A 25220-nucleotide genomic window follows, 5' to 3' on the forward strand; every position below is an offset into this window, starting at 1 on the left:
CCGGAGTATAAGTCGCACCAGCCACTTTATCCATTATAAAGAAAAATAAACCATAAATAAGTCGCACCGGAGTATAAGTCGCACCAGCCACTTTATCATTATAAAGAAAAATAAACCATAAATAAGTTGCACTGGACTATAAGTCCCATGGACATACAGGTATGTTAACTTAACATGAACAGTTCAGATGATAATATTGTGACGGCTACCGTTTTCAGATGCATATTTCACCAGTCGTAACTTACAATCTGCAGAGTATGATTTTCTTTTTGGTGGCATTTTTTCGGGCCTTCTCCGTTGTCTTGTTAAGTTATCAGTAACGTTGAAATTTTTATTTTTCTATGGTAGTCAGAAGTCGCAGGAACAGTCACACAATCCTTGAGTGCCCTCTCGTGAGCTGCATTTACCTACAGATATGTTTGTATTTTGCGGACCACATTGCGAGCCGAACCATGCAGCACCTACCTGCGCAGCTCATGACCACCCAGCGTTGTCGATCCAGCTCCTTCCAAGTGCAGACGGTAATCCTCCGCCGTCGCTCAGTGCTCCCATGCAGCTCTCAGCGTCAACTCTGCTCACACTGATATCCAAGGGTTGAAGCTGTTTTGTTAGCCGTCCCAGAATAAACACCATGTTCGTCTGCTTCAAACGCTATTCACAATCTTCGACGCCAGCTCCTTCCAAGTGCACACACTAATCCTCCGCCGTCGCTCACCCGGTGCTCCCACGCAGCTCTCAGCGTCAACTTAAACACTCTGCTCACACTGATATCCAAGGGTTGAAGCTGTTTTGTTAGCCGTCCCGGAATAAACACCATGTTCGTCTGCTTCAAACGCTATTCACAATCTTCGACGCCAGCTCCTTCCAAGTGCACACACTAATCCTCCGCCGTCGCTCACCCGGTTCTCCCACGCAGCTCTCAGCGTCAACTTAAACACTCTGCTCACACTGATATCCAAGGGTTGAAGCTGTTTTGTTCGCCATGCCGGAATAACAGCAAGCACCGTATTTGTCAGCTTCACACGCTGTGGGTGAGGTGAGGAATACGCGTCCAACGTTCTGTTCTCTGATTGGTTATCGCGACCAGCGTGACTTATAGGACGGCCGCCATACTACAGTGTCCATGATGCATTGCATTTCCTTTTCTGGTGGCCATTTTAAAACATAGATCGACTCTGTCACATAAAATTGTTTTGTTACAGTAAATTAATTGAGATCCTACCGGTATATTTTTCATTTATAAGTCGCACCGGAGTATAGGTCGCACCCCCGGCCAAAACATGTAAAAAAATGCGACTTATAGTCCGGAAAATACGGTACTTGATGTGGACATGTCCTGTCTCTGGCAATCAGTCTGTGAGCAGGACTTATGTCCTTTTTTGTCCTTTATTTAACACAGTGAGTTTGAGGTGAGAGTGAGGAACGGCCTGCAGCCAGCCACTTTTTTTTCTTTTAATTGTTCACATGTGCGCACGCGAACGAATCATCCGGAGATGTCCGGAATTTTTACTGGATGTGGACATTTCCTGTCTCTGGCAATCAGTCTGTGAGCAGAACTTTTATGGACTTTATTTAAACACAGTTGTGAGAGAATTTAAGAGTGAGTAGCTGCAGCAGCAGCCAGGCTGCAATCAGCATTTTTTTTTCTGTGCTCTTTTTGAGCGTGTAGTTTTACTGCATTGTGTACATGGTATAAAAACAATCCTGCATGATTTATACTTTGGGAACAATAGAACACAGCAGGAATCATAAATTGGCATTGGGTAACGTCGTATTGTGAGGGTGTGGCTTCCAGTCACATTGAGTACCGTTGTTATGCCCTGATTTGCATTGAAACCACTTACTTTCTGCGTCCTGTGCTCAACGCAGAAAAAAATTAAACATGTTTCATTTTTGCTCTTCGATTCACTTCGTCCTTTGCATCTGTCACAGTGTTCTGGCGTGGAGCTACATTGTCTTGGCACTAAGTTGTATCCACGTGGTGTCATCATGACGCCGCATGATGCAAACTGAAGTGGGCCCGGTGCGAAAGGGGCTTAAATGAACTAGGATAGCACCCTTTTCGAATTTCACATTTAAAGACTACAGTCAGCACAGGGTCTGTTCGTGGACAACCATGTACACTGTTTGCGAAACATTTCAATAAGAACAACTACGTCTGAAAGCCCAAAGGAAATGACTTGTTATACATTTCCTATCTGAAAGGCCTTTACACTGCCAGTTCAAATCAGATTTATTGCAAATCTGATTCAAATCAGATCTCACTGACTGACTGTCCACATTATATATAGCAAGCAACAAGATCTAATCTGTGTCCACACTGACAATCTGATCCATATTGATTGCTATGGTAACAAGCTACATCCAGGAAAAACATGGATGACAGTGAACTGTGCCCGTTTCTGTCCAAAATGGTTGTGTGGAGCTGAGGTGCAATCTCTCTTGTAATTGCAAGGAAGCAACAGAAACGGACAAGACTGCCAAGTTGTAATGACATTCTCCGTTGTTTTTGACAATTTTCTTAGACTTTTTTCCATTCATTCCAACTCCAGAGGAAAGGCACCTTGAATCAACTTCCGTCTCTCTGGAACTACGTTGTTGTTCATGTCGCACTGTGAGTAACACAGAGGACACTTTAAAATCCTATCTGAGCGACTAAGACAAAAGTGCAATTTGAATCGCATTTCAAACCACCTCCATATGTACTTTGAATCCAGTTTGGAAAAAATCTGATCTTGTGTTTTTTTTGTCATCTAGACTGTCAATAAATAAATAAATAAATTAAAAAAATAAAATCAAGCTAGATATCATCTGGATATGGTAAAAATCTGATTTTCAGTGGTAATGTGAACAAGGCTAAAGAAGTTTCATTGAAGACAGATAATTTGCTGTATCAAATACAACGCAACATTTCTCTTTCATAACAATCAAGCTGGAACTTGTTCTCTACTAAAAATACTTCTGAGATACTTCTCTCCATCCTACATAATTTGCTGATGGGTCAAGACAACCACCACTCAGCTTTCTGACTTACATAGAGCTGCTGATCTGCTGAACTTGTTGCGGCGTTAATGCAAATGCGTAACATGCTTCCTGGAACCGTTGGCTGTTGTCTGAAGCTATATGAGAGAAAAAGAAAGCAGAAGGAGCGCATGACTGTAAGGTAAACCTATAGATACCATCAAACCAAAAGATGTATATACTGGCATATGATTTTGACAAAAGACATGGTGAATTTGCCAGTCAGAAATTGGTCAAAAAGTGTATTTTTTAAGGCTGAAGCATTTTTTGAGTCCCATATATTCGATTGCAGTCAGGTTCCCTCCTGCAGACAGTCCTGTCTTCAAATTGAAGGAATCCAGCATCAATAGCCAGTTGTACATAATTGTAGGCTGACATTGGTTCCCTGAAAATTGATTTTTCCATTTTTGCACATAAAAACATCACCACTTTAGAGACCAGAAAGTAGAAGAGATGGGCCTTTTCTGATGAGAATCTGAAAGCCTGGGCCCAAATTACCCACAAAAGCAAATTTTAGCCAGCTATCTTTGCTTGTTTCAGAGATATTGGCATCAAAAAGTGGCTACTCAGGAGCATACACAATTTGCGAGTGTCAAAAATAAGTGTACTAAACTATGGGCCCATAGTTTTAAGGCCCATAGTTCAGAAACCCTGAAGATTTTCCACCTAAAACTTTGCAAGTGTTCATTATACATACATTTTTAAGCCAATTCTGAGTCTGTGACGGAATGTGTCGTGTGTGTGTGTGTACATACATACATACATACATACATACATATATATATGTAAAGGTTTAGGTACCCCTGATGATTTCCATGATTTTTCTTAAATCATTGGTTGTTTGGATCAGCAATTTTAGTTAAATATATCATGTAGCAGACAAACAGTGATATTTGAGAAGTGAAATGACGTTTATAGGATTTACAGAAAATGTGTAATAATTCTTTAAACAAAATTAGGCATGTGCATAAATTTGGGCACCCCAACAGAAAAAAATACATCAATATTTAGTAGATCCTCCATTTGCAGAAATAACAGCCTCTAAACACTTCCTATAGCTTACAATGAGAGTCTGGATTCTGGTTGAAGGTATTTTGGACAATTCTTCTTTACAAAACATCTCAGGTTTGTTGGTTTCCAAGCATGGACAGCCCGCTTAAAATCACACCACAGATTTTCAATAATATTCAGGTCTGGGGACTGAGCTGGCCATTCCAGAACACTGCACGAACGCCTCAGTCGATTCTGAGCAGTGTTTAGGGTCACTGTCTTGTTTAAAGACATGGACAGCCCGCTTAAAATCGCACCACAGATTTTCAATAATATTCAGGTCTGGGGACTGAGATGGCCATTCCAGATCATTGCACGAACGCCTCAATCGATTCTGAGCAGTGTTTAGGGTCATTGTCTTGTTTAAAGATCCAACTTCAACTTTGTCACTGATTCTTAAATGGTAAATGGACTGCATATATATAGCACTTTTCCATCTGCATCAGACGCTCAAAGCACTTTACAGATAATGCCTCACATTCACTCCAATGTGAGGGTGCTGCCATACAAGGCACTCACTACACACTGGGAGCAATAGGGGATTAACGACCATGCCCAAGGGCCCTTAGTGATTTTCCAGTCAGGCTGGGTTTTGAACCGAGGATCTTCTGGTCTCAAGCCCAACGCCTTAACCACTAGACCATCACCTCTCTCTCTCTCTCTCTCTATACACACACACACACACACACACACACACACACATATATATATATATATATACCTTGTTCTCAAGAATCTTCTGATATTGACTGGAATCCATGTTAATTAAAGCAGTTAAATCATTTTAAGTTACATATAGTATGTTCAAATTCTCTCCAGGTATCATAAGATATTATTATTGCTACTACATGCTAATTACATGTATTCACAATCATCAATGGTCTCACTTTTTATTTGGTGCTTAGTTTTCCAAACAAACCAATATCTCTATGCAAGCAATAGTAGAGAAGCTTGAATCTTCGACTGGACTGGGTTGCTTGACGCGAGGACGTTTCACTTCAAATCGCAGAAGCTTCCTCAGCTAAAATTCTTGCTCTGGTGGTCTGACTTCTGTCTTGACTCTTGTAGAGAAGAATAATCAAGAAGTCACAAAAGCTGGAGTTTTAAACCTAACCAGACCCCTCCTACCGAGAGGCAGACTGCTATAGGCTGGTGACTAAACAATAGCTCTAATTAGCACCTATTGTGCTCTAGTTAGCACCCTCGTAATGACAGGGCAGCTGTCCCTCTCCTGATGGCTCCCTTGACGACTCTGCTGATGACGTGAATGACTCATTACCATGAACAAAAGACTGAAACTGCTTTGACCTGAGTACCCCATTGTAAACAGGGGATAAAGCGTGTCTCAGACCCCCTCCCAGGTTAAGGCTAGGTTTCAAACGTTTCACAAAGAATGCCTCCTTGACCCCTCTCTCAAACCATTTCTTCTCTCTGGCTAATATTTTAACTTCCTTGTCTTCAAACGTGTGGTTAGTGTCTTTAAGGTGGAGATGAACTGCAGACTGAGGTCCACTGGCGCCCTCTCTGCGGTGCTGGTATAGCCTTTTGTGTAAAGGTTGCTTAGTCTCACCTATGTAGTGTTCGTTACAGTTTTCCTGACATCTGATAGAATACACTACATTGCTCTGTTTGTAACTAGGGATCCTGTCCTTAGGGTGAACTAATTTCTGTCTCAAGGTGTTAACAGGTTTAAAGTAAACTGGGATTTTGTGCTGTCTGAAGATCCTCTGTAGTTTTTCCCCTACTCCTGCTAAATAAGGGAGAGACACTCCTCTTCTTCTTGTCTCCGTCTCCTGTCTATCTGGTCTCTTTGTTCTCTGGGACTCCTGCAATTTGTCCAGGGACCATCGTGGGTACCCACATACTGTGAGGACTTTCCGGACAAGTTGTTGTTCTTTAGCCCTTCCCTCTGCAGTTGTGGGCACCTGTAGGGCTCTGTGTTGAAGCGTCCTGATCACCCCGAGCTTGTGTTCAAGGGGGTGGTTTGAGCCAAAGAGCAGATATTGGTCAGTGTGAGTTGATTTTCTGTAAACCCCTGTCTGGAGCTGCCTGTTCTCTCCAATCGTAACATCACAGTCCAAGAAGGCTGGTTGTTTCTGGCATCCTCACGTGTGAACTTGATATTGGCGTCCACTGAGTTGATGTGTTCTGTAAAGTCCTCAACTTCCTGTTGCTTGATTTTAACCCATGTGTCATCAACATATCTGAACCAGTGACTGGGAGAGATGCCCGTGAAAGACGTCAAGGCTGTCTTCTCCACTCGCTCCATGTACAGATTGGCCACAATGGGGGATACCGGAGACCCCATTGCACAGCCATGAATCTGCCTGTAGTAATTCCCCCTAAACAGGAAATACGTGGTGTTAAGACAGATCTCCAAGAGCTGGCAGATGTGGTCTGGTGTGAGTTTGGTCCTTTCAAGTAGAGACACATCCTCCAGCAGTCTCTGCCTCACAGCTGAGACAGCCTCAGCGGTGGGGATGCAGGTGAACAACGAAGTCACATCAAAAGACACAATTGTTTCATCTGCCTCCAGCTGCAGGTCCTTGATCTTGTTCACAAAATCTTGTGTGTTCTCCACATGGTGTTCTGAGTTACCCACTAGAGGAGCCAAAATCCACTTGAGGTGATTGGCCACATTGTACGTGATGGAATCTGTGCTACATACAATAGGCCTGAGTGGCACGTCCTGTTTGTGGATTTTGGGCAGTCCATAGATGCACGGAGTGGCGCCCCCAGGGTACAGTCTGTAGTATGTCTGCCTGTCGATGAGTCCCTCTTTCTCCAGGTTTTGGAGGTAGCTAATGATTTTCTTCTTATAGCCGCTCGTGGGGTCTCTCTTCAGACGTTCGTATGTATTGGAGTCACTGAGCAAGTTGTTGATCTTGGCCTCGTAGTCAGATGTGTTCAGGACCACCGTGCATCTGCCTTTATCCGCTGGCAGGATAAGGATGCTTTGGTCCTTTTGCAGTGCTGACAAAGCTTTCCGTTCTTCTCCTGTGATGTTGGACGGAGGAGGCATAGCATTGTTCAGCACTGCTGTGACTCTTAGTCGGAGGTCCCCAGCTTCTGACTCTGACAAACTGTTATGTTTAATGGCTGACTCTACTGCAGTGATGTAATCTACTGTCGGTATATGTTTAGGGGTCACTGAGAAATTTAGTCCTTTAGCGAGCACATCCTTTTCTGTCTGTGTAAGAACCCTGTTGGAGAGATTCTTTACCCAGTTTTCCCTGTTGTCACTAATTTGTCTGGGTGTATCTTTAAAAATACTCCCACTGAAAGTATGCCTTTTCTGCACTAAAAGGTTGTGAAACTTCCTGATTTGCCGCTCCTTACTTTTTAAATGCTCAGCCATTTGAATTTTAACTATGAACTTTGTGATCTTATTATGGGCCTCTTCCTCCACTAAAGTTTCTAACATTTTGTGCAGACTATCAAGATTATTTTGGAGGTCTAATATTTTAAAATTTTTTGCAAGTAATCTGATATTGGAGCATATACTCACAGACCTACCTCTCCATACAATTTCAATAAACAAACAAAAACAAAAAACAAACAAACAATCCCCCCAACAAGGAAAAAACAAACAGACAAGCAAACATTCAAAGTACTCCCTTAACTGTCCCGTGTTCGTTCAGTGACATTATACATAGATAGTTACAGTGCACTGTGCAAGTGTGGCTTCAGTAGTTCTGCACGATTGGCACCAAAATGGCGCAGTGTTCTCAGTTGTCCTTGCTCTCTGTATAAAGGGACTCTACACCCTCCCACAGGTGGGAGTCAGGGGGGCCTCCTCTAGTTTTCTGAAAATGAGGTACCAAAGGGTGCATTTTGAGAAAAATCTTAAATATTATGAATAGAACAAAAAGTCCACATTTGCTCACAAAAATGTTTGTATTTTACATATTTAGATAGAGTGAAAGTCATGGTAACAGGAAAGAAATTGTACTTATTTCAACTACAACAACTTTCCATTCATAACATATATAAATCAAGCCACAACAGGAACACAATTATGCAAAATTGGAAACTGCACAGCAATGCATGTAAACTGACTGAACAATATTCAATTAAACTTATTTGAATTAATATTCAGTAGTAGAATAAGGCAGCATAGTCTTGTCTGGGGGCGGACGCTAAAGGGGTAAAATATGGTGCATATAATGTAATTTCTCTACTTCCGGGGTACAAAGGATGGTATTTTCAATGGGGTTTTGGGCATATAAACGGATACACCGCACTCACGATTAAAAGGTGCCAAACATAAAGGAAAACTGTGAAAAAAAATGTCTGCACACTTAAATCCTTTTGTACATTTAATAGCCAAGCTTTCGGTCAACAGACCTTCCTCAGGGCTCAGTCACAAATGGAACATACAACACACATATCAATTAAGACTCATTAGGTGTTCAGTAACACCTGCACCGATGAGTTGTAGTTCAAGTGTAGTGGGATTTGTAGTTCTTCCCATTCTTCCTGTTTTCATAATTCCTCTACCCAAGGTAGCTAGGCATTAAATCTACACCAATAAAGAATTACCTTCCACAAAAAAAAACTATATATTTACATGTCAGCACACATACATAAAAGCAGTATAAGTTTAAGAAAACTGCATAGACATCAGCAAAAACTTCATAAACTGCAGTTTCAAGACTAAACGAAAAGGGAAACCTCCAATCATAACATGACACTCATGTCAAAGTCTACATTTAAGCCTTTAGGGTGTAGGGCATCCAAGGTATGGATCCAAAACAATTCCCTTTGGCATAGCACTTTATCAATGTTCCCACCTCTTGACAATTTAACTTGCTCAATTCCCTGAAACCGTAGGGAAGAAACAGGGTGAGTACACTCTACAAAGTGACAGGGTAATTCAGATCAGCACGTCTAATAGAACTTTTATGTTCACTGATCCTTTATTATTATTATTATTATTATAAACAAAAATACATTTAAAAAATATTACAATTTGTAATACATTTGACTCTTTTACGACAACACAACACTTGACAGCTGCAACTGCTTAATGCTAATTTTTACAATGAAAATGCCATAGACACGCTAACATGTTAGCTTCGGTCCCATTTTTGTTATAAAATACATCTATCAACTGTTTCAGAAGACCATAACAGGTCGGTTTAACATAAAAAGGTAAATAATACTCACAGCCATATGCTCTTTAGGGTTTTAGCGGGGGAAAGCGAAAGAAAGAAATTAATCAACTAAGCAATGATCGAAGCACTGCTTCAATTGGTTCAAGGTTCAAAGCAAAGCCACGCTGCAGAAAAGTTGATTACAGACCCACTTCAGGGTCTGTAATCAATGTAGAGAAATTATAATTTTCCTGACAAACACCCCCGAAAACAACGGCCACTCTGAAGGACCGATAAGGGAATCGTTAAGTAAAAAAGTTATTGATGTCGGTGGATCGAATCATTTCTTAACGAAAGGAACCGGTGCGCGATACCCATCCCTAGTCATTTATGCAACTTTGTTGATAAAATAAATAATTCACGGTAATCGCGATTATGAAAAATAACCATGAATGGCGAATATTGTAATAATTGTGACTGCCCTGCATACCCTTTATATGAGAAGTACTGAAGCTTTCAATGAACAGCTTCACTTTGACACCAAAACAATACCGTTTTTGTATCTAACACCACTCTGTGACATATTTCTTTGGCCAACTTTTTTTTTCATAGAAGAAAATGTTGCATTTGCGGCTAGCTGTCCCTCACTCCACTACGTGTACTAGCAAGGTGATATTAAGTGCTACTTCATGACACAGTTGGTCTCAATAGATGTAAGAGATGCCCATCCGCAGGATGATATGGGTATGTAAAATCTGTGTCCTTTTAATATTTTTGTTTTTTCCTATGGAGATACGATGTTAAATTGAATACTGTGATGCGCGGTCAGATACACAAGAACATGTACTATGTCATATAGAGAAAAACTCACTGGGTGAACTGACAAATGTATTTCTGCAAAATTTTTGTTCCTGGTGTTCTGAATTTTTGTGCTGCTCTGATAAATTCCTACCCCCATCAGCTGGCAACAGGATCTGATAGATGAGTGTGAGCGCCTGCAATAATATTAAAGCCACGAAACAACAAAAATATCACTGAACAACAAAGAAAACTATTAATTATTCATGCCCAACCAGGCACACATTACAATATTTTTGCCTGAGGCTTTAATTCTGGCAAAGCCCAGTGTTGAGGCCAGCCGAGACCAAGGCAGCATGAAATTTGACTGAGACCACTGCCTCGCATTTATGCTGGTTAAAACCCTGGTCATCTTGGGCTACATGAGACAGACATACAGTGAACTGAGTAAGAAGAGGCGAACTCACCTAAGCTGGTTGGCTTGATCAGTTCATCCAACACATCATAGAATGGGAGTCTCTGGAGCTTGACGTCAGGGTGTACAGGGTGCAGGACAGAGGGGAGGTGAGGCAGACTCAATTCGTGTTTAGGCCCCAGTAAAGAAACAGGCAGCAGTGGTGACGGAGAACCGTGGCTGTCAAATCCCAGCTGTGCAAGGCCAGCAGGAAGGTTGGAGGCAGAATGGACCCCAGGCAGAGCTAGGTCCACTGGCGATACCATTTTGGTGGGGAAGCGTCGTCGGTAGAGCTCTTTTATCTTCATCTGCACAGCAGGACTGCAACCAGCCTTGAGTAGGTGGAGAGCTTTGGTCAAAAGTTCATGTTTGCGCCCGTGCTTATTCCGGCCTGCATAGCCCAACAACACTTGGAGCTCCGAAACTCGAAGGCTCATTACCATTTGCTGGTGAAAAATGAAGAGCGGGAAAAATGGCCTATTACATAGCTACACAGCATCCTGAGATATAGCTTTCCAAGTATTCTGACTTGAGGTGTTATACTAGTTTTAAATATAAATATCATGATTTTATGCAGAAAATCTTCAATGGTATTGAAACTGTCCACCCTCATGAAACTTAATAGAACAGTTTTGTTCTGGAGCAGGGGTTACTAACTTACAGGGTTCCCCCCAGCCCCCAGGTTCAACAGCCTACTACATACAGATATATCCCATATTCTCAAAAATAGTAAGTCCAGTCAGGTTCTCCCTTGTTTCACTCTGGGTTGCCACAGCAGATCTGAGGTGGATCTGCATGTTGATTTGGCACAAGTTTTATGTCAGATTCCCTTGCTGATGCACCACTACATTACATGCAGAATAGGGATGGCCTTGAACCAGGAATGTTCTGCACCGGAAACAAGTGCACTTAGCTGCTGGGCCACTACCCTTGCCATCCAATATTCTCAAAAATAAGACCCAATAATTACACTATGTAACAAATTTTTATTTTTGTTTTGTTCCTGGGTACACAGTGTTTTCCTAACCTGTTATGCCTTAAATAAGTAGAAAATAGCTGTTATTCCATAGAAACTTTGCTTCTGTGATCAGGACAATATTTTGAAATTTGTCTGTTTTCAAGAATATTCTCGATTCGCCTTCACTACTATTGAGTATTCTAGAATATTCTATAACTTCTAGAACTGTCCAGAATTTTCTAGAAGTTTCCAGAATTATCTAGAAATTTCAAGAAACTTTTAGAACTTTCTAGAACGTTAAAAAAATAAAATCAAAGTTTGTACTGAATGTAGTCATTTTTCCATAGTCTTTAGACATAAGCAGTTGAAATTAACACTTAGAAGCCAGGAACAAAAATTGTGTTACATAGTGTTATCAGATCAACTTTTAAGGTATGGATCAAAGTAAAAAAAAAAGAGGGGTGGTGGAGATACAGTGCCCTCCAAAACTATGGGAACACTTGGTATTTCACACATTTTAATTTGTTTATGCCATTTCAAATACAAAAAAATCTAAAATTATCTTCCTCAAACTCAAAATGAAAGCAAATTCTTTCACCAAAACATCAACTCTAGGCTTGCATCTCAGATGTACCTTCTGGCAAATTGTAGCTGAACTTTTAGGTCTTCCTTTCAGAAAATCTTCCTCTATACCACTTCCTCATGAAGCTATACAACTGGGGACACAAAATGCAAAACATACACAATGCACAATTTCTCCAATCAGCCAGAGAAACCTGTAACTTCTTCTGAGTTGTCTGGGTGTCTTGGTGGCTTTCTTCACTCTTCTCCTTCTTGCACAGTCACTCAGATTTTGAGAACTGTCTACTCCACATTGATTTACCATAGAGTGCCATATTTTTTGCAGTTCTTCACAATTGATGTAAATAAAATCTAAAAACATATTCATGGACTTGGAAATGTTCATGAATCCATCCCGACTTGTCTGAAGAAATTGGCATTGAAACTGATTATGTACATGTATTATACCAAAGTGTTCCATTACTTTTCATCCCATCATCTTGACTTTTATATTTTTTATTAATTTATATCAAGTTGAAGAGACTTGCTTTCAGTTTGGATTTAAGGTGGATAATTTTAGAAATTATCTTTTCTATTTGAAACAGCATAAATAAATTAAAATTTGTAAAATACCAATATTCCAATACTTTTGAAGGGCAGTGTAAATATAACTGCATCCCATTTTTAAAAAGAACTTAAAGAACAATGAAAACAATGTGTCCAACATTATTATTTTGAAAACAAGGTACCATGACAATAAATCTGTACTTCACCAAATGTAATCTTTGCAAATAATCCACAGATCATGATACAACAACAAAAAAGGGGCTAAAAGCGCTATTAGGTGACATTAGTCCTAGTTGCCTTCCAACAGGTACTCTTTGTTGTGGGTGTAAATAAGACAACAAAAAAATCTAAAGGCATATATATATATATGTATATATACACTCAACAAAATATAAACGCAAACACTTTTGGTTTTGCTCCCATTTTGTATGGGATGAACTCAAAGATCTAAAACTTTTTCCACATACACAATATCACCATTTCCCTCAAATATTGTTCACAAACCAGTCTAAATCTGTGATAGTGAGCACTTCTCCTTTGCTGAGATAATCCATCCCACCTCACAGGTGTGCCATATCAAGATGCTGATTAGACACCATGATTAGTGTGTACCTTAGACTGCCCACAATAAAAGGCCACTCTGAAATGCCTTTAATACTTTAATACCTATGCCTTTAATGTCATAGGTATTAAAGGCACTGCGCTGCGGTGGTTTGAATCATATTTATCTAATAGATTACAATTTGTTCATGTAAATGGGGAATCTTCTTCACAGACTAAGCTTAATTATGGAGTTCCACAAGGTTCTGTGCTAGGACCAATTTTATTCACTTTATACATGCTTCCCTTAGGCAGTATTATTAGACGGCACTGCTTAAATTTTCATTGTTACGCAGATGATACCCAGCTTTATCTATCCATGAAGCCAGAGGACACGCACCAATTAGCTAAACTGCAGGATTGTCTTACAGACATAAGGACATGGATGACCTCTAATTTCCTGCTTTTAAACTCAGATAAAACTGAAGTTATTGTACTTGGCCCCACAAATCTTAGAAACATGGTGTCTAACCAGATCCTTACTCTGGATGGCATTACCCTGACCTCTAGTAATACTGTGAGAAATCATGGAGTCATTTTTGATCAGGATATGTCATTCAAAGCGCATATTAAACAAATATGTAAGACTGCTTTTTGCATTTACGCAATATCTCTAAAATTAGAAAGGTCTTGTCCTCAGAGTGATGCTGAAAACTAATTCATGCATTTATTTCCTCTAGGCTGGACTATTGTAATTCATTATTATCAGGTTGTCCTAAAAGTTCCCTGAAAAGCCTTCAGTTAATTCAAAATGCTGCAGCTAGAGTACTGACGGGGACTAGAAGGAGAGAGCATATCTCACCCATATTGGCCTCTCTTCATTGGCTTCCTGTTAATTCTAGAATAGAATTTAAAATTCTTCTTCTTACTTATAAGGTTTTGAATAGTCAGGTCCCTTCTTATCTTAGGGACCTCATAGTACCATATCACCCCAATAGAGCGCTTCGCTCTCAGACTGCAGGCTTACTTGTAGTTCCTAGGGTTTGTAAGAGTACAATGGGAGGCAGAGCCTTCAGCTTTCAGGCTCCTCTCCTGTGGAACAAGCTCCCAATTCGGATCAGGGAGACAGACACCCTCTCTACTTTTAAGATTAGGCTTAAAACTTTCCTTTTTGCTAAAGCTTATAGTTAGGGCTGGATCGGGTGACCCTGAACCATCCCTTAGTTATGCTGCTATAGACTTTGACTGCTGGGGGGTTCCCATAATGCATTGAGTGTTTCTTTCTCTTTTTGCTCTGTATGCACCACTCTGCATTTAATCATTAGTGATTGATCTCTGCTCCCCTCCACAGCATGTCTTTTTCCCGGTTCTCTCCCTCAGCCCCAACCAGTCCCAGCAGAAGACTGCCCCTCCCTGAGCCTGGTTCTGCTGGAGGTTTCTTCCTGTTAAAAGGGAGTTTTTCCTTCCCACTGCTGCCAAGTGCTTGCTCACAGGGGGTCGTTTTGACCGTTGGGGTTTTTCCGTAATTATTGTATGGCTTTGCCTTGCAATATAAAGTGCCTTGGGGCAACTGTTTGTTGTGATTTGGCGCTATATAAATAAAATTGATTTGAATTGATTTGAAAGGTGCAGTTTTAATACACAGCACAATGCCACAGATGTCGCAAGATTTGAGGGAGCGTGCAATTGGCATGCTGACAGCAGGAATGTCAACCAGAGCTGTTGCTCGTGTATTGAATGTTAATTTCTCTACCATAACCCGTCTCCAAAGGCATTTCAGAGAATTTGGCAGTACATCCAACCAGCCTCACAACCGCAGACCACGTGTAACCACACCAGCCCAGGACCTCCAAATCCAGCATGTTCACCTCCAAGATCATCTGAGACCAGCCACTCGGACAGCTGCTCAAACAATCGGTTTGCATAACCAAAGAATTTCTGCACAAACTGTCAGAAACCGTCTCAGGGAAGCTCATCTGCATGCTCGTCGTCCTCATCGGTGTCTCGACCTGACTCCAGTTCGTCGTCGTAACCGACTTGAGTGGGCAAATGCTCACATTCGCTGGTGTTTGGCACATTGGAGAGGTGTTCTCTTCACGGATCAATCAATCAATCAATCAATCAACTTTTTTCTTATATAGCGCCAAATCACAACATCCTGGTTCACTGTCCAGGGCCGATGGCAGACAGCGTGTGTGGCGTCATGTGGGTGAGCGGTTTTCTGATGTCAATGTTGTGGATCGAGTGGCCCATGGTGGCGGTGGGGTTATGGTATGGGCAGGCGTCTGTTATGGATGAAGAACACAGGTGCATTTTATTGATTGCATTTTGAATGCACAGAGATACCGTGACAAGATCCTGAGGCCCATTGTTGTGCCATCCAAGAACATCACCTCATGTTGCAGCAGGATAATGCACGGCCCCATGTTGCAAGGATCTGTACACAATTCTTGGAAGCTGAAAATGTCCCAGTTCTTGCATGGTCGGCATACTCACCGGACATGTCACCCATTGAGCATGTTTGGGATGCTCTGGACCGGCGTATACGACAGCGTGTACCAGTTCCTGCCAATATCCAGCAACTTCGCACAGCCATTGAAGAGGAGTGGACCAACATTCCACAGGCCACAATTGACAACCTGATCAACTCTATGCGAAGGAGATGTGCTGCACTGCATGAGGCAAATGGTGGTCACACCAGATACTGACTGGTATCCCCCCCCAATAAACAAAACTGCACCTTTCAGAGTGGCCTTTTATTGTGGGCAGTCTAAGGCACACCTGTGCACTAATCATGGTGTCTAATCAGCATCTTGATATGGCACACCTGTGAGGTGGGATGGATTATCTCAGCAAAGGAGAAGTGCTCACTATCACAGATTTAGACTGGTTTGTGAACAATATTTGAGGGAAATGGTGATATTGTGTATGTGGAAAAAGTTTTAGATCTTTGAGTTCATCTCATACAAAATGGGAGCAAAACCAAAAGTGTTGCATTTATATTTTTGTTGAGTGTATATATATATTCCTGAACAGAGTGCCTTTATTATTTTTTTCTTATTGGAATCCATGGATCATAGATACCAAATTGCGGAGAGCGGCCCCTGTGGATCACAAATCAATCAATCCGTTACGCCATCTGCCAATATGTGGACCTGGGTTCAAATCCTGTTCATGCTACCTGTCTATGTCCTTGGAAACGACACAATCTACATTTTCTCAGTTCACCTGGCTATAAAGGCCTGGGGAAGTAACTTGTGTTGTTCTGGTGTCCTATTCCAGCAGAAGTCATAAACTCTCATCCGTGTTACACGGCAGAATCTAGAGACAAGCACCGGCACAAATAGGCCTCAGGGCCTATGTAGGACAATCAGTTTTCTGAATTTTATCAAAGCTTTGTGTGTGAGAAAGGAAGAAAGAAAGCAATAAAATGACATATTTGGAGTTAAATTTCAAATGTTACCAAAAATGTATACAGGTCTTCTGTGACCCAAAGACCATCTCGATACAAAATTACACTGTAATATGTAAACCATTTGATTTGTAGTGTCTAGATGTCTGCAAAGAGACAAGAAGGACTGATCACATCATGTCTACTACTCTAATGACTAGCAGAGGCAACAGAGTTCTCAGCAGGATTTTTTCACAGGATAGGGGGGAACTTAGCGGGGCTTAGCCGAGTGACGAATGTTGTATGCGCAAGTATTATAGGAGGGTCCGGGGGCACCTCCCCCCAGAAAATTTTGAAATTTAACCCTTTGAAACACATAATTCCCGCATTTTGAGTGCTACTTTGTGTTACTAACTGGGACGTTAAATAACGTGTGACATGTCCTTTAAAAAAAAACAAAAAAAAAACAGAAAAGCTCACCTATGCTGATTAAATCACAGTGTAGGAGCCCAAATCACAGCATGGGGGACCCAAATCACACCACAGGGTCCTCCAATGCTCAACTGCACTGCTGAGAATCCTGTAATAACATTTTAATATTCTAAATTTCCCAAAAGTAATACCTCTTGTTAGTCTGATATTATTTTGGACCTATACAAACATAGAGCTATAAATAGTAATCACTTTCATTAGCGACTGAGCCATCACTTCAATTCAGTTCAATTCTTCTTCACATTTGTGAAGCTGAAATCTTTTCATTTAGACATTAAAAAAGACTGTTTCTCAAAATAGTTGACAATTAACTTAACTCAGTCAACATAGAAAAATTATAATTTTCCAGATAAACACCCTCAAAAACAAGTCACTCCAGCGTAATGTTAATTGAAGGACCGATAAGGGAATCATTAAGCAAAAAGGCTATTGTTGTCAGTTGATCGAATCACTTCTTAATGATTCTTAAAAGGAACTGGTATTCAATACACAACCCTAGCTATAATGGACTGATGCATAAGGTAGCAGCAATATAATAATAAGGATGCTGGTTGCCGCTACACGCTGTAGAAGAAGAGACGGTGCGCTTGATTTATTTCACAAGGGCATGTTTTGATGTCAGAGTGCATTTCCACATTTACAAAATGCCTCAAGAAACCACCAATAAATAAAAGTACCCAATTTACTCATGTTTGTTGTGAGTCTGGGTAAATTGCCAGATTCCCACCCACTGATTGTGCAACTAATCTTATTTCCTCAGTGGCGCATGCGCGAGACAAAGACAAACGTGTTTTCGTCATGGCGAGTGGGTGGAGCTATCTCTCCCCTGTGCATAAACTGCTGAAGTTCGATTACACGGAGATCAGTTTCTAGACAATCAGTTTCTAAACTGTACTGGGCTGTAGGGGCCTGACAGTGGGCCAAATCGCCGCTGGGCCAGCAGGCAAATGGCAATGCTGAGCACTGTCAAAAAAAAAAAAAAAGAGATGACGCCAGAGTATAATGGCACCATTATTCCACTGTCTGGGGAGAACCCTGCATATATATATATATATATGCAATATATTAGGGATGCACCGATCCACAATTTTTCACTTCCGATCCTGACACCTGAATTTGGATATATGCCGATAGATACTATTCCGATACCAGAGCTTTGTTTACTTTCTCCCTAAACAATGGAACAATGGCGCCACGCTGTTATACTGCCATCTAGCACCGCTATAGTGTAGTGTCATCTCATGATGTTTTAGTGGGAGACTTGGTGGGAATCTAATTTTGCGCAAACCCGCTTTTGCAGGAAATTTCACATAAACAACTTCAGCTCTTTATTTTTATCCTGTTTACAGCCAGATGACACAAACCTTGACAAAATGTAAGCATTACACGAAGCCAGATGATCAGAGGACGATCTTTGCATTTTTTGTTTTGTCTTGGTGGAACCACAGCCTGTGCAGGGCGCAGCAATCGCCGCGCAATCTGGGGAGGAGGCACGCCGGTTCAGAGTGTAAGAAGGCAGATGCACAGCCAACTCAATCAACGCTGTCTGCTGTGGGATCGATCAGATCAGAGGCTAAAAACGATGCAGCAGCCTCTGTGACAGTGAACAGGGAGGCTTTTATGAAGAAAACAGCAGAACGGAATTTGAAATTATTCAGGTACAGAGACACACTTTGAGATTTTGGGGCTGGATAGCGGCGTGTATTAATTCCATTCTTCTTTGTTTTAAAGGACATGTCACACTGAAATCATAATATTTCTGAGTGTTCCCGAAAGAGTTTCTTATAGGTAAACATCTCATTGCGCACATGAATGCTACTAACGTTAAAAACGGAACCACAGATTAATTACAAAGTTTCCATAAGTGTGATGTTGTGTTATGATAACTTGTTTTTAAGTGATAACTGTTAATTTTGACGCAGTCATGGTAAAAGGATCCGTTTTCCACTGTGCAAAAACAGTGTGTGTACACACTGCGCGAATGCGGTGTGTGGTGCTGCATTACAGAACAGTCTCACGTCAAGACAGGCACTCAAAGTAAAATAAAAATAAACCCTACCAGCTTCACTGAGAAGAAGAAGAAGAATAAAAAGCCTGAACAGTCATCCATTTGTGATTTCCAAAGTCCACTCCACCAAAAAAAAAAAAAAAACCCCACAGCATCATGGAGCCATTCTGCCTGCACGCTCACTCCGGGGCTAACATAATGTCCAGTGACACAAACAGCGGTTTTACCACACGTTAGAATCCAAAATCTGAGTTGTGGGGTGAAGTGTGTCATCTCCTGTCTCTCTGTACAGCCTCTGTAAAGCCGAACCTTCACTTTCGAATGAAAGCTCAGAAGATTTGTTATCAGATGAAGCAGTGTTCGTTTCACTGTCTGTCAGAGATAGGGAGGATTCTGCTTTTCCTAAAATGTACATCACACGCTGAGAAATGCCGACAAATGCAGAGTAGTAAGACGTTTTCCACCTGCTGACTCGGGGAGGAAAACTGGACCTTTTGCTTTTCTATTTTTATTTTATTTTTTGACAATATAGAGGGGTGTCACAATCTAAATCACAAGGACAAAGTGAGATTTTCACACTTTGAATTGAATGCTCCCAGCCTGGTGATATTGTGACTTGGGAATTCAAACTTTTCAAATTGAAAATTATGCAGGGGAAATGTGTAAAAAAAAAATTCAATTTCAATTTATTTTCATTTATATAGCGCCAAATCACAACAGAGTTGCCTCAAGGCGCTTCACACAAGTAAGGTCTAACCTTACTAACCCCCAGAGCAACAGTGGTAAGGAAAAACTCCCTCTGAGGAAGAAACTTCAAGCAGACCAGACTCAAAGGGTAGATAAAAAAAAAAGTCTAGAATCTCCCACATTTTAAACTGTCTTTCTATACATTTTTTCTTTCAAATAAGTTTACTGCACATTCGGAATATGTGTGTGTTAATGAAACACACACATTTTAGATTAATTTAACTAATCAACAATTCAGCACAGAATCAGACCAGAAACAGCACTAAAAGATTTTCATTTTTGTCTTTTCATTTTTGTCTTCAGAACACAAGGTCGGATAGGACCGCGAGTGGAAGCATTGCGTGCGGCGATACTTCCCAACAGCACCGCGATACTACAAATTTCTGGGGAGAGCCCTGACTTTAATATTATTATTATCATTATTGTTGATTTTATATGAGGATATTTTCTATCCCCAGTTATACAGCTTCATCAGGAAGTGGTATAGAGGACGATTTTCTTACAAAGAAGTTCTGAAAGTTCAGCTACAATTTACCAGAAGGTACATCTATGATGCAAGCCTAGATTTCATGTCTTGGTAAAGCAATTAAGTACTTGTATTTTTTTATTTGGTGGCTTCTTGTGGTATTTTGGAAATGTGCTTCATCCTCAAAATGGTACATTAACTTGTATGCAATTGTTGGGGTGCCCCTGTGAAAATAAATCCATGATCTGGCTGTCAAAATTATTTTTCCCCATAGCCAGATCATGGGAGATGAGCTGCACGTAGTGGAGCACGTTTACATGACCTGATCTCTCGCGTTTACATGCACTTCAGTAATCCGATAATCAGAAAAACCTGGTTCACATAATTTCAGTTCATAAATTGGATTTCTTTTGTAGAAAAGAGAAATGGCAGATCTTGAAAAAAAAAAGCACAGACTCTCTCTCTGTCTGTCTCTCCCTCTATCTTTCTCCAGGAAATTAGCTCTTCAGAATGCTGAAATACGTGCAAATGTAAAAGAATGAAATAAATCTGACTAATGGTATACAATTATATAAACGGGGCCACTGTTGGGCCAATGGCTGAAGTTTCATCTCTTGAACACCAGATGGCACACCCGCGGAGTACATGTACTGTTTTGAGGTAAGAGCACATTTCCGCATTTTCAAAATGCTACAAGAAACCACCACCAAAAAAAAAAAAAAAAAAAAAAAAAATCAATAAAAGTACTTAATTTGCTCATATTTGTAGTCAGTCTGGGTAGACTGTTGCACCCTTCCCCTCAGCTGCTTTTGTCTTTCTGGTCCTGGCTAAAAAATCTTGATGCTCTTTAATGTGGTGCTTTTTCAAATGGTTAAATTTGCTGTATTGTAGTTTGCGATGGAGCTTCCGCTTTCCAGTACAACAGCTTTGCAAACATTGCAAGTTATATACTCAACAAAAATATAAACGCAACACTTTTGGTTTTGCTCCCATTTTGTATGAGATTAACTCAACGATCTAAAACTTTTTCCACATACACAATATCACCATTTCCCTCAAATATTGTTCACAAACCAGTCTAAATCTGTGATATTGAGCACTTCTCCTTTGCTGAGATAATCCATCCCACCTCACAGGTGTGCCATATCAAGATGCTGATTAGACACCATGATTAGTGCACAAGTGTGCCTTAGACTGCCCACAATAAAAGGCCACTCTGAAAGGTGCAGTTTTGTTTTATTGGGGGGGATACCAGTCAGTATCTGGTGTGACCAACATTTGCCTCATGCAGTGCAACACATCTCCTTCGCATCATCTGTGAAGAGAACACCTCTCCAACGTGCCAAACGGCAGCAAATGTGAGCATTTGCCCACTCAAATCGGTTACGACGACGAACTGGAGTCAGGTCGAGACCCCGATGAGGACGACGAGCATGCAGATGAGCTTCCCTGAGACAGTTTCTGACAGTTTGTGCAGAAATTCTTTGGTTATGCAAACCGATTGTTCCAGTAGCTGTCCGAGTGGATGGTCTCAGATGATCTTGGAGGTGAACATGCTGGATGTGGAGGTCCTGGGCTGGTGTAGTTACACGTGGTCTGCGGTTGTGAGGCTGGTTGGATGTACTGCCAAATTCTCTGAAACGCCTTTGGAGACGGCTTATGGTAGAGAAATGAACATTCAATACACGAGCAACAGTTCTGGTTGACATTCCTGCTGTCAGCATGACAATTGCACGCTCCCTCGAATCTTGCGACATCTGTGGCATTGTGCTGTGTGATAAAACTGCACCTTTCAGAGTGGCCTTTTATTGTGGGCAGTCTAAGGCACACCTGTGCACTAATCATGGTGTCTAATCAGCATCTTGATATGGCACACCTGTGAGGTGGGATGGATTATCTCAACAAAGGAGAAGTGCTCACTATCACAGATTCAGACTGGTTTGTGAACAATATTTGAGAGAAATGGTAATATTGTATATGTGGAAAAAGTTTTAGATCTTTGAGTTCATCTCATACAAAATGGGAGCAAAACCAAAAGTGTTGCGTTTATATTTTTGTTGTGTACTTGCTTGTGGTGTTTCGACTGTAAAATACAGCAGACATAATGAATTTTGGTCAGCTATACTCAGTGCTACTTAATGCTCGCCTGCTAGCTGGCTGCAAACTGTGGAATGGATTTCATGAACGGAGCAGCCAGCAAGATGTTTCAGCAGAAACACACACACAGAGACGGCTCCTGGATTGGAATTCTGCAGGTTGTATCAGAAATTTCCAATCCGTGAATTACATTGGTATCGGCCCCATCCCGTATATATACAGTGGAACCCCTTGCAACAGCTCTCTTTACAAACAAATCGGTTTACAAACATATTTTTTGAACAAAAAATGCATCACTTTTCGAACATAGTATTGGTGCACGAACACATCTGCCGCAGTAGGTGGCGGTAATGCACTTTATTGGGTTGCAATCTGCCAATAACCTCGAAAAAAAAGAAGGGTTATTTTTGTTTTGTGTTTGGGTGTTTATGAAATCATATTTTTGGGGACTGTGTGGTAATTCTCCTAACGGTTTACTTTGTTGTGGACATTAAAAGTTATGAGCAACGTTATTTTTTCCAGTAATCATACATTAAGTGGAGCTAACGGGTGAAGCTACTGACAGCTGCTAAAAGTGCTAATGCTGTTAGTATACAACATTAAAATACGACCAGAGTTTCACTGCAACAGAGACGCCTGACTGGTTACAATGTTTGTGCTCTATGAGCATGGTGCTCTAGTTTGCAGTATTTTATGCCAAACACCTGGAATAATCTGGCTTGTGATGCGGTGAAATGTCCTAAAGGATAGTAACACCCATCCCTTTCGCCATCCATGTATGCCATCAAGTCTCTTCTGTACAGGTAAAATGAAATTAAATCGTCTATTTTATTAGAATTACAGTACAGTATTTTGTATAAGATCCTATGCATATTCTTTGTATTTTGTCTGCCTTTTATGCATGAAATGCTGTTAAAAAAGTAAAAACATGGTGTTCTTTTTGGGGCCAGGAAGAGATTAATCCATTTTACATTGTTTCTTATGGGAAAATTGGTTTTGGTTTAAGAACATTTACCCCAAATAAGGACTGCGGCTTACAGTCTTTTCCAGCTGTCAGCAGTAATTTCTCTACAGTGACCAGATCTTTCCCCAGAGTCAACAGTGTTATAAAAGCTTCAGACAGTTTTTGAAGATAACCATGATCATTTTGGTCACTCTAATCGTGATTAAATCTTTTTATACAGTTACATCTCTACTGAGGACATCGTCTTTTGCTTTGAGAAACAATGAACTTTTTTTCACAATTTTCCGACATTTTATGGACAAAATAAATAAGAATAAAATCAAGCATGTCACATTAATCGATTAAAAAAAAAATATATAATAATAAAAAAAATAACAAAAAAAATAATCACTTGCTGCAGTAATCACAACCACATAATTCCAACACACTGTCAATGTACTGTTTTTAAGAATGGTATTAATAAACTCAGTCCTTCTGAATATTGAATTTGTTCTCAGAAAACAAACTTTTAAAAATGCATTACTCTTATTATAGATGGAAAACCAAATATTTCTCTGGAATTGAGTGTCAATGTCAGAACCATTGTAACATCACAAATATGCCACATATAAACTAAACTATAATCCTGTCTTTGGAAGTGCAACAGGTAAATCTCAGTTATTACAAACATCCCGAAGGGAATTACTAAAACCTGTCCCACACTGACTGGGGATGGTGACAGATACAAAAGACAAATAAGATGACGCTAAAAGATAAACTATAATATTTAATGTTTATTCTCTTTGACACTGTGTGACATGGGCAAATAATGGACGGTCGACGGGAGTAAAAGCGAGTCAACAGTGTGGAATTGGAGTATTCTGGATTTGCTTTAAAAAAAAGGGGAGGGGGTGAAAAAAGATAAAAGCAACTAATGCGGTGCGATGTTCGGTCATTCAGTAAACTACCAATATACGAACATAAAATACTAATTTTGGATTTATTCTACCGAATATCAATTACCTTATTAAGCCCTAATACAATAACCAACACAATTTAACCCTACGCATATACATTATCTCATCTACGTTAATACTGCTCACCATAATAGACTGTATAAAATAACATTATTATTAACTTATTTGAATTACCCAGAAATACCGTAAATTATAAACAAACGTTGGTTCATTTCCAGGGAATAGACAGAGCCCGTTAAAAAAATACACTGCTGCCCGCCAGGTCAAATTCACGTCAATCGCTCAACATTTATACTGGTGGTAATAAAAAAGATGTTTTCCGTCTTTTATGAAAAGGGCGCTTGGACTTTCGTATAGAAGAGCTACACAACCAAAAACACGACGTAACGTCGGCAACAATAACATAGCTAATGCTAATGTACTAGCCAGCCAGCTAACAGTTTGTGTGCTCTCCGCTGTGCTGCTGTTTTGTCACTGTACGCCGTGATAGTGCCTTCTTTCTGCCCCACTTATGCCCCAAATAAAAACGCTGCCGTGAAATGAGACGCACGCTACGCTGTGAGAAGCCGCTATTTGTCAAACTAATGCAGAAACTCGCTCTACCTTCAGTTCCGCACTCTCCGCCATCTTGTTACATTGGGTGCGCGTGCGCAATAGCCATTCTCCAGGGACCGAAAATTCTCCCGCCGCTTTTTAGAGTTGGACAGCAGGTGGCGCTGCCTCAACATGGAAAAGATGTGGACCTGTTTTGTCATGTCAGTGTTGTTAATAATAATAATAATAATAATAATAATAATAAAAACTTTTCTTAGTTAAATGCACAAAAATAAAACAGACTGGCGAAAGTGTTTCAATTATTATAATTATTATTATTCAAATATATAATTATATATACACGTACACAGGCACACACATATTTGATACACTTCCTCATAGAAGATTGGTCCACAATCTGAAGGCGTATGACATCCATGGTAAAGTGATAAGATGGCTAGAGAGAATTTCTTGAATGGCAGAGTACAGCGGGCTCCAGTTAACAACATCCTAGTGTAGC

The 25220-nt window shown here is 40.5% G+C and overlaps 1 protein-coding gene across 2 annotated transcripts in view; it reads right to left on the reverse strand.

Annotated features, from left to right (window-relative positions):
* Window positions 1-24806, reverse strand: part of pias1b (protein inhibitor of activated STAT, 1b) — a 66669-nt gene extending 41863 nt beyond the window's left edge. For both annotated transcript variants that reach the window (XR_004562213.1, XM_034176403.1), the window contains exons 1-3: window positions 24770-24806; window positions 10433-10865; window positions 3035-3119 (exon numbers count right to left, since the gene is read on the reverse strand). Coding sequence is in view for 1 of the 2 variants with exons in the window: in XM_034176403.1 (XP_034032294.1) it covers window positions 3035-3119; window positions 10433-10865; window positions 24770-24793 (542 nt within the window). In the remaining variant the exon portion in view is untranslated. The remainder of the gene's footprint in view (window positions 1-3034; window positions 3120-10432; window positions 10866-24769) is intronic.
* Between the last annotated feature and the right edge of the window lie 414 nt (window positions 24807-25220).

This window comes from Thalassophryne amazonica, chromosome 8, assembly GCF_902500255.1.
Source record: "Thalassophryne amazonica chromosome 8, fThaAma1.1, whole genome shotgun sequence".
NCBI lineage: Eukaryota > Metazoa > Chordata > Actinopteri > Batrachoidiformes > Batrachoididae > Thalassophryne > Thalassophryne amazonica.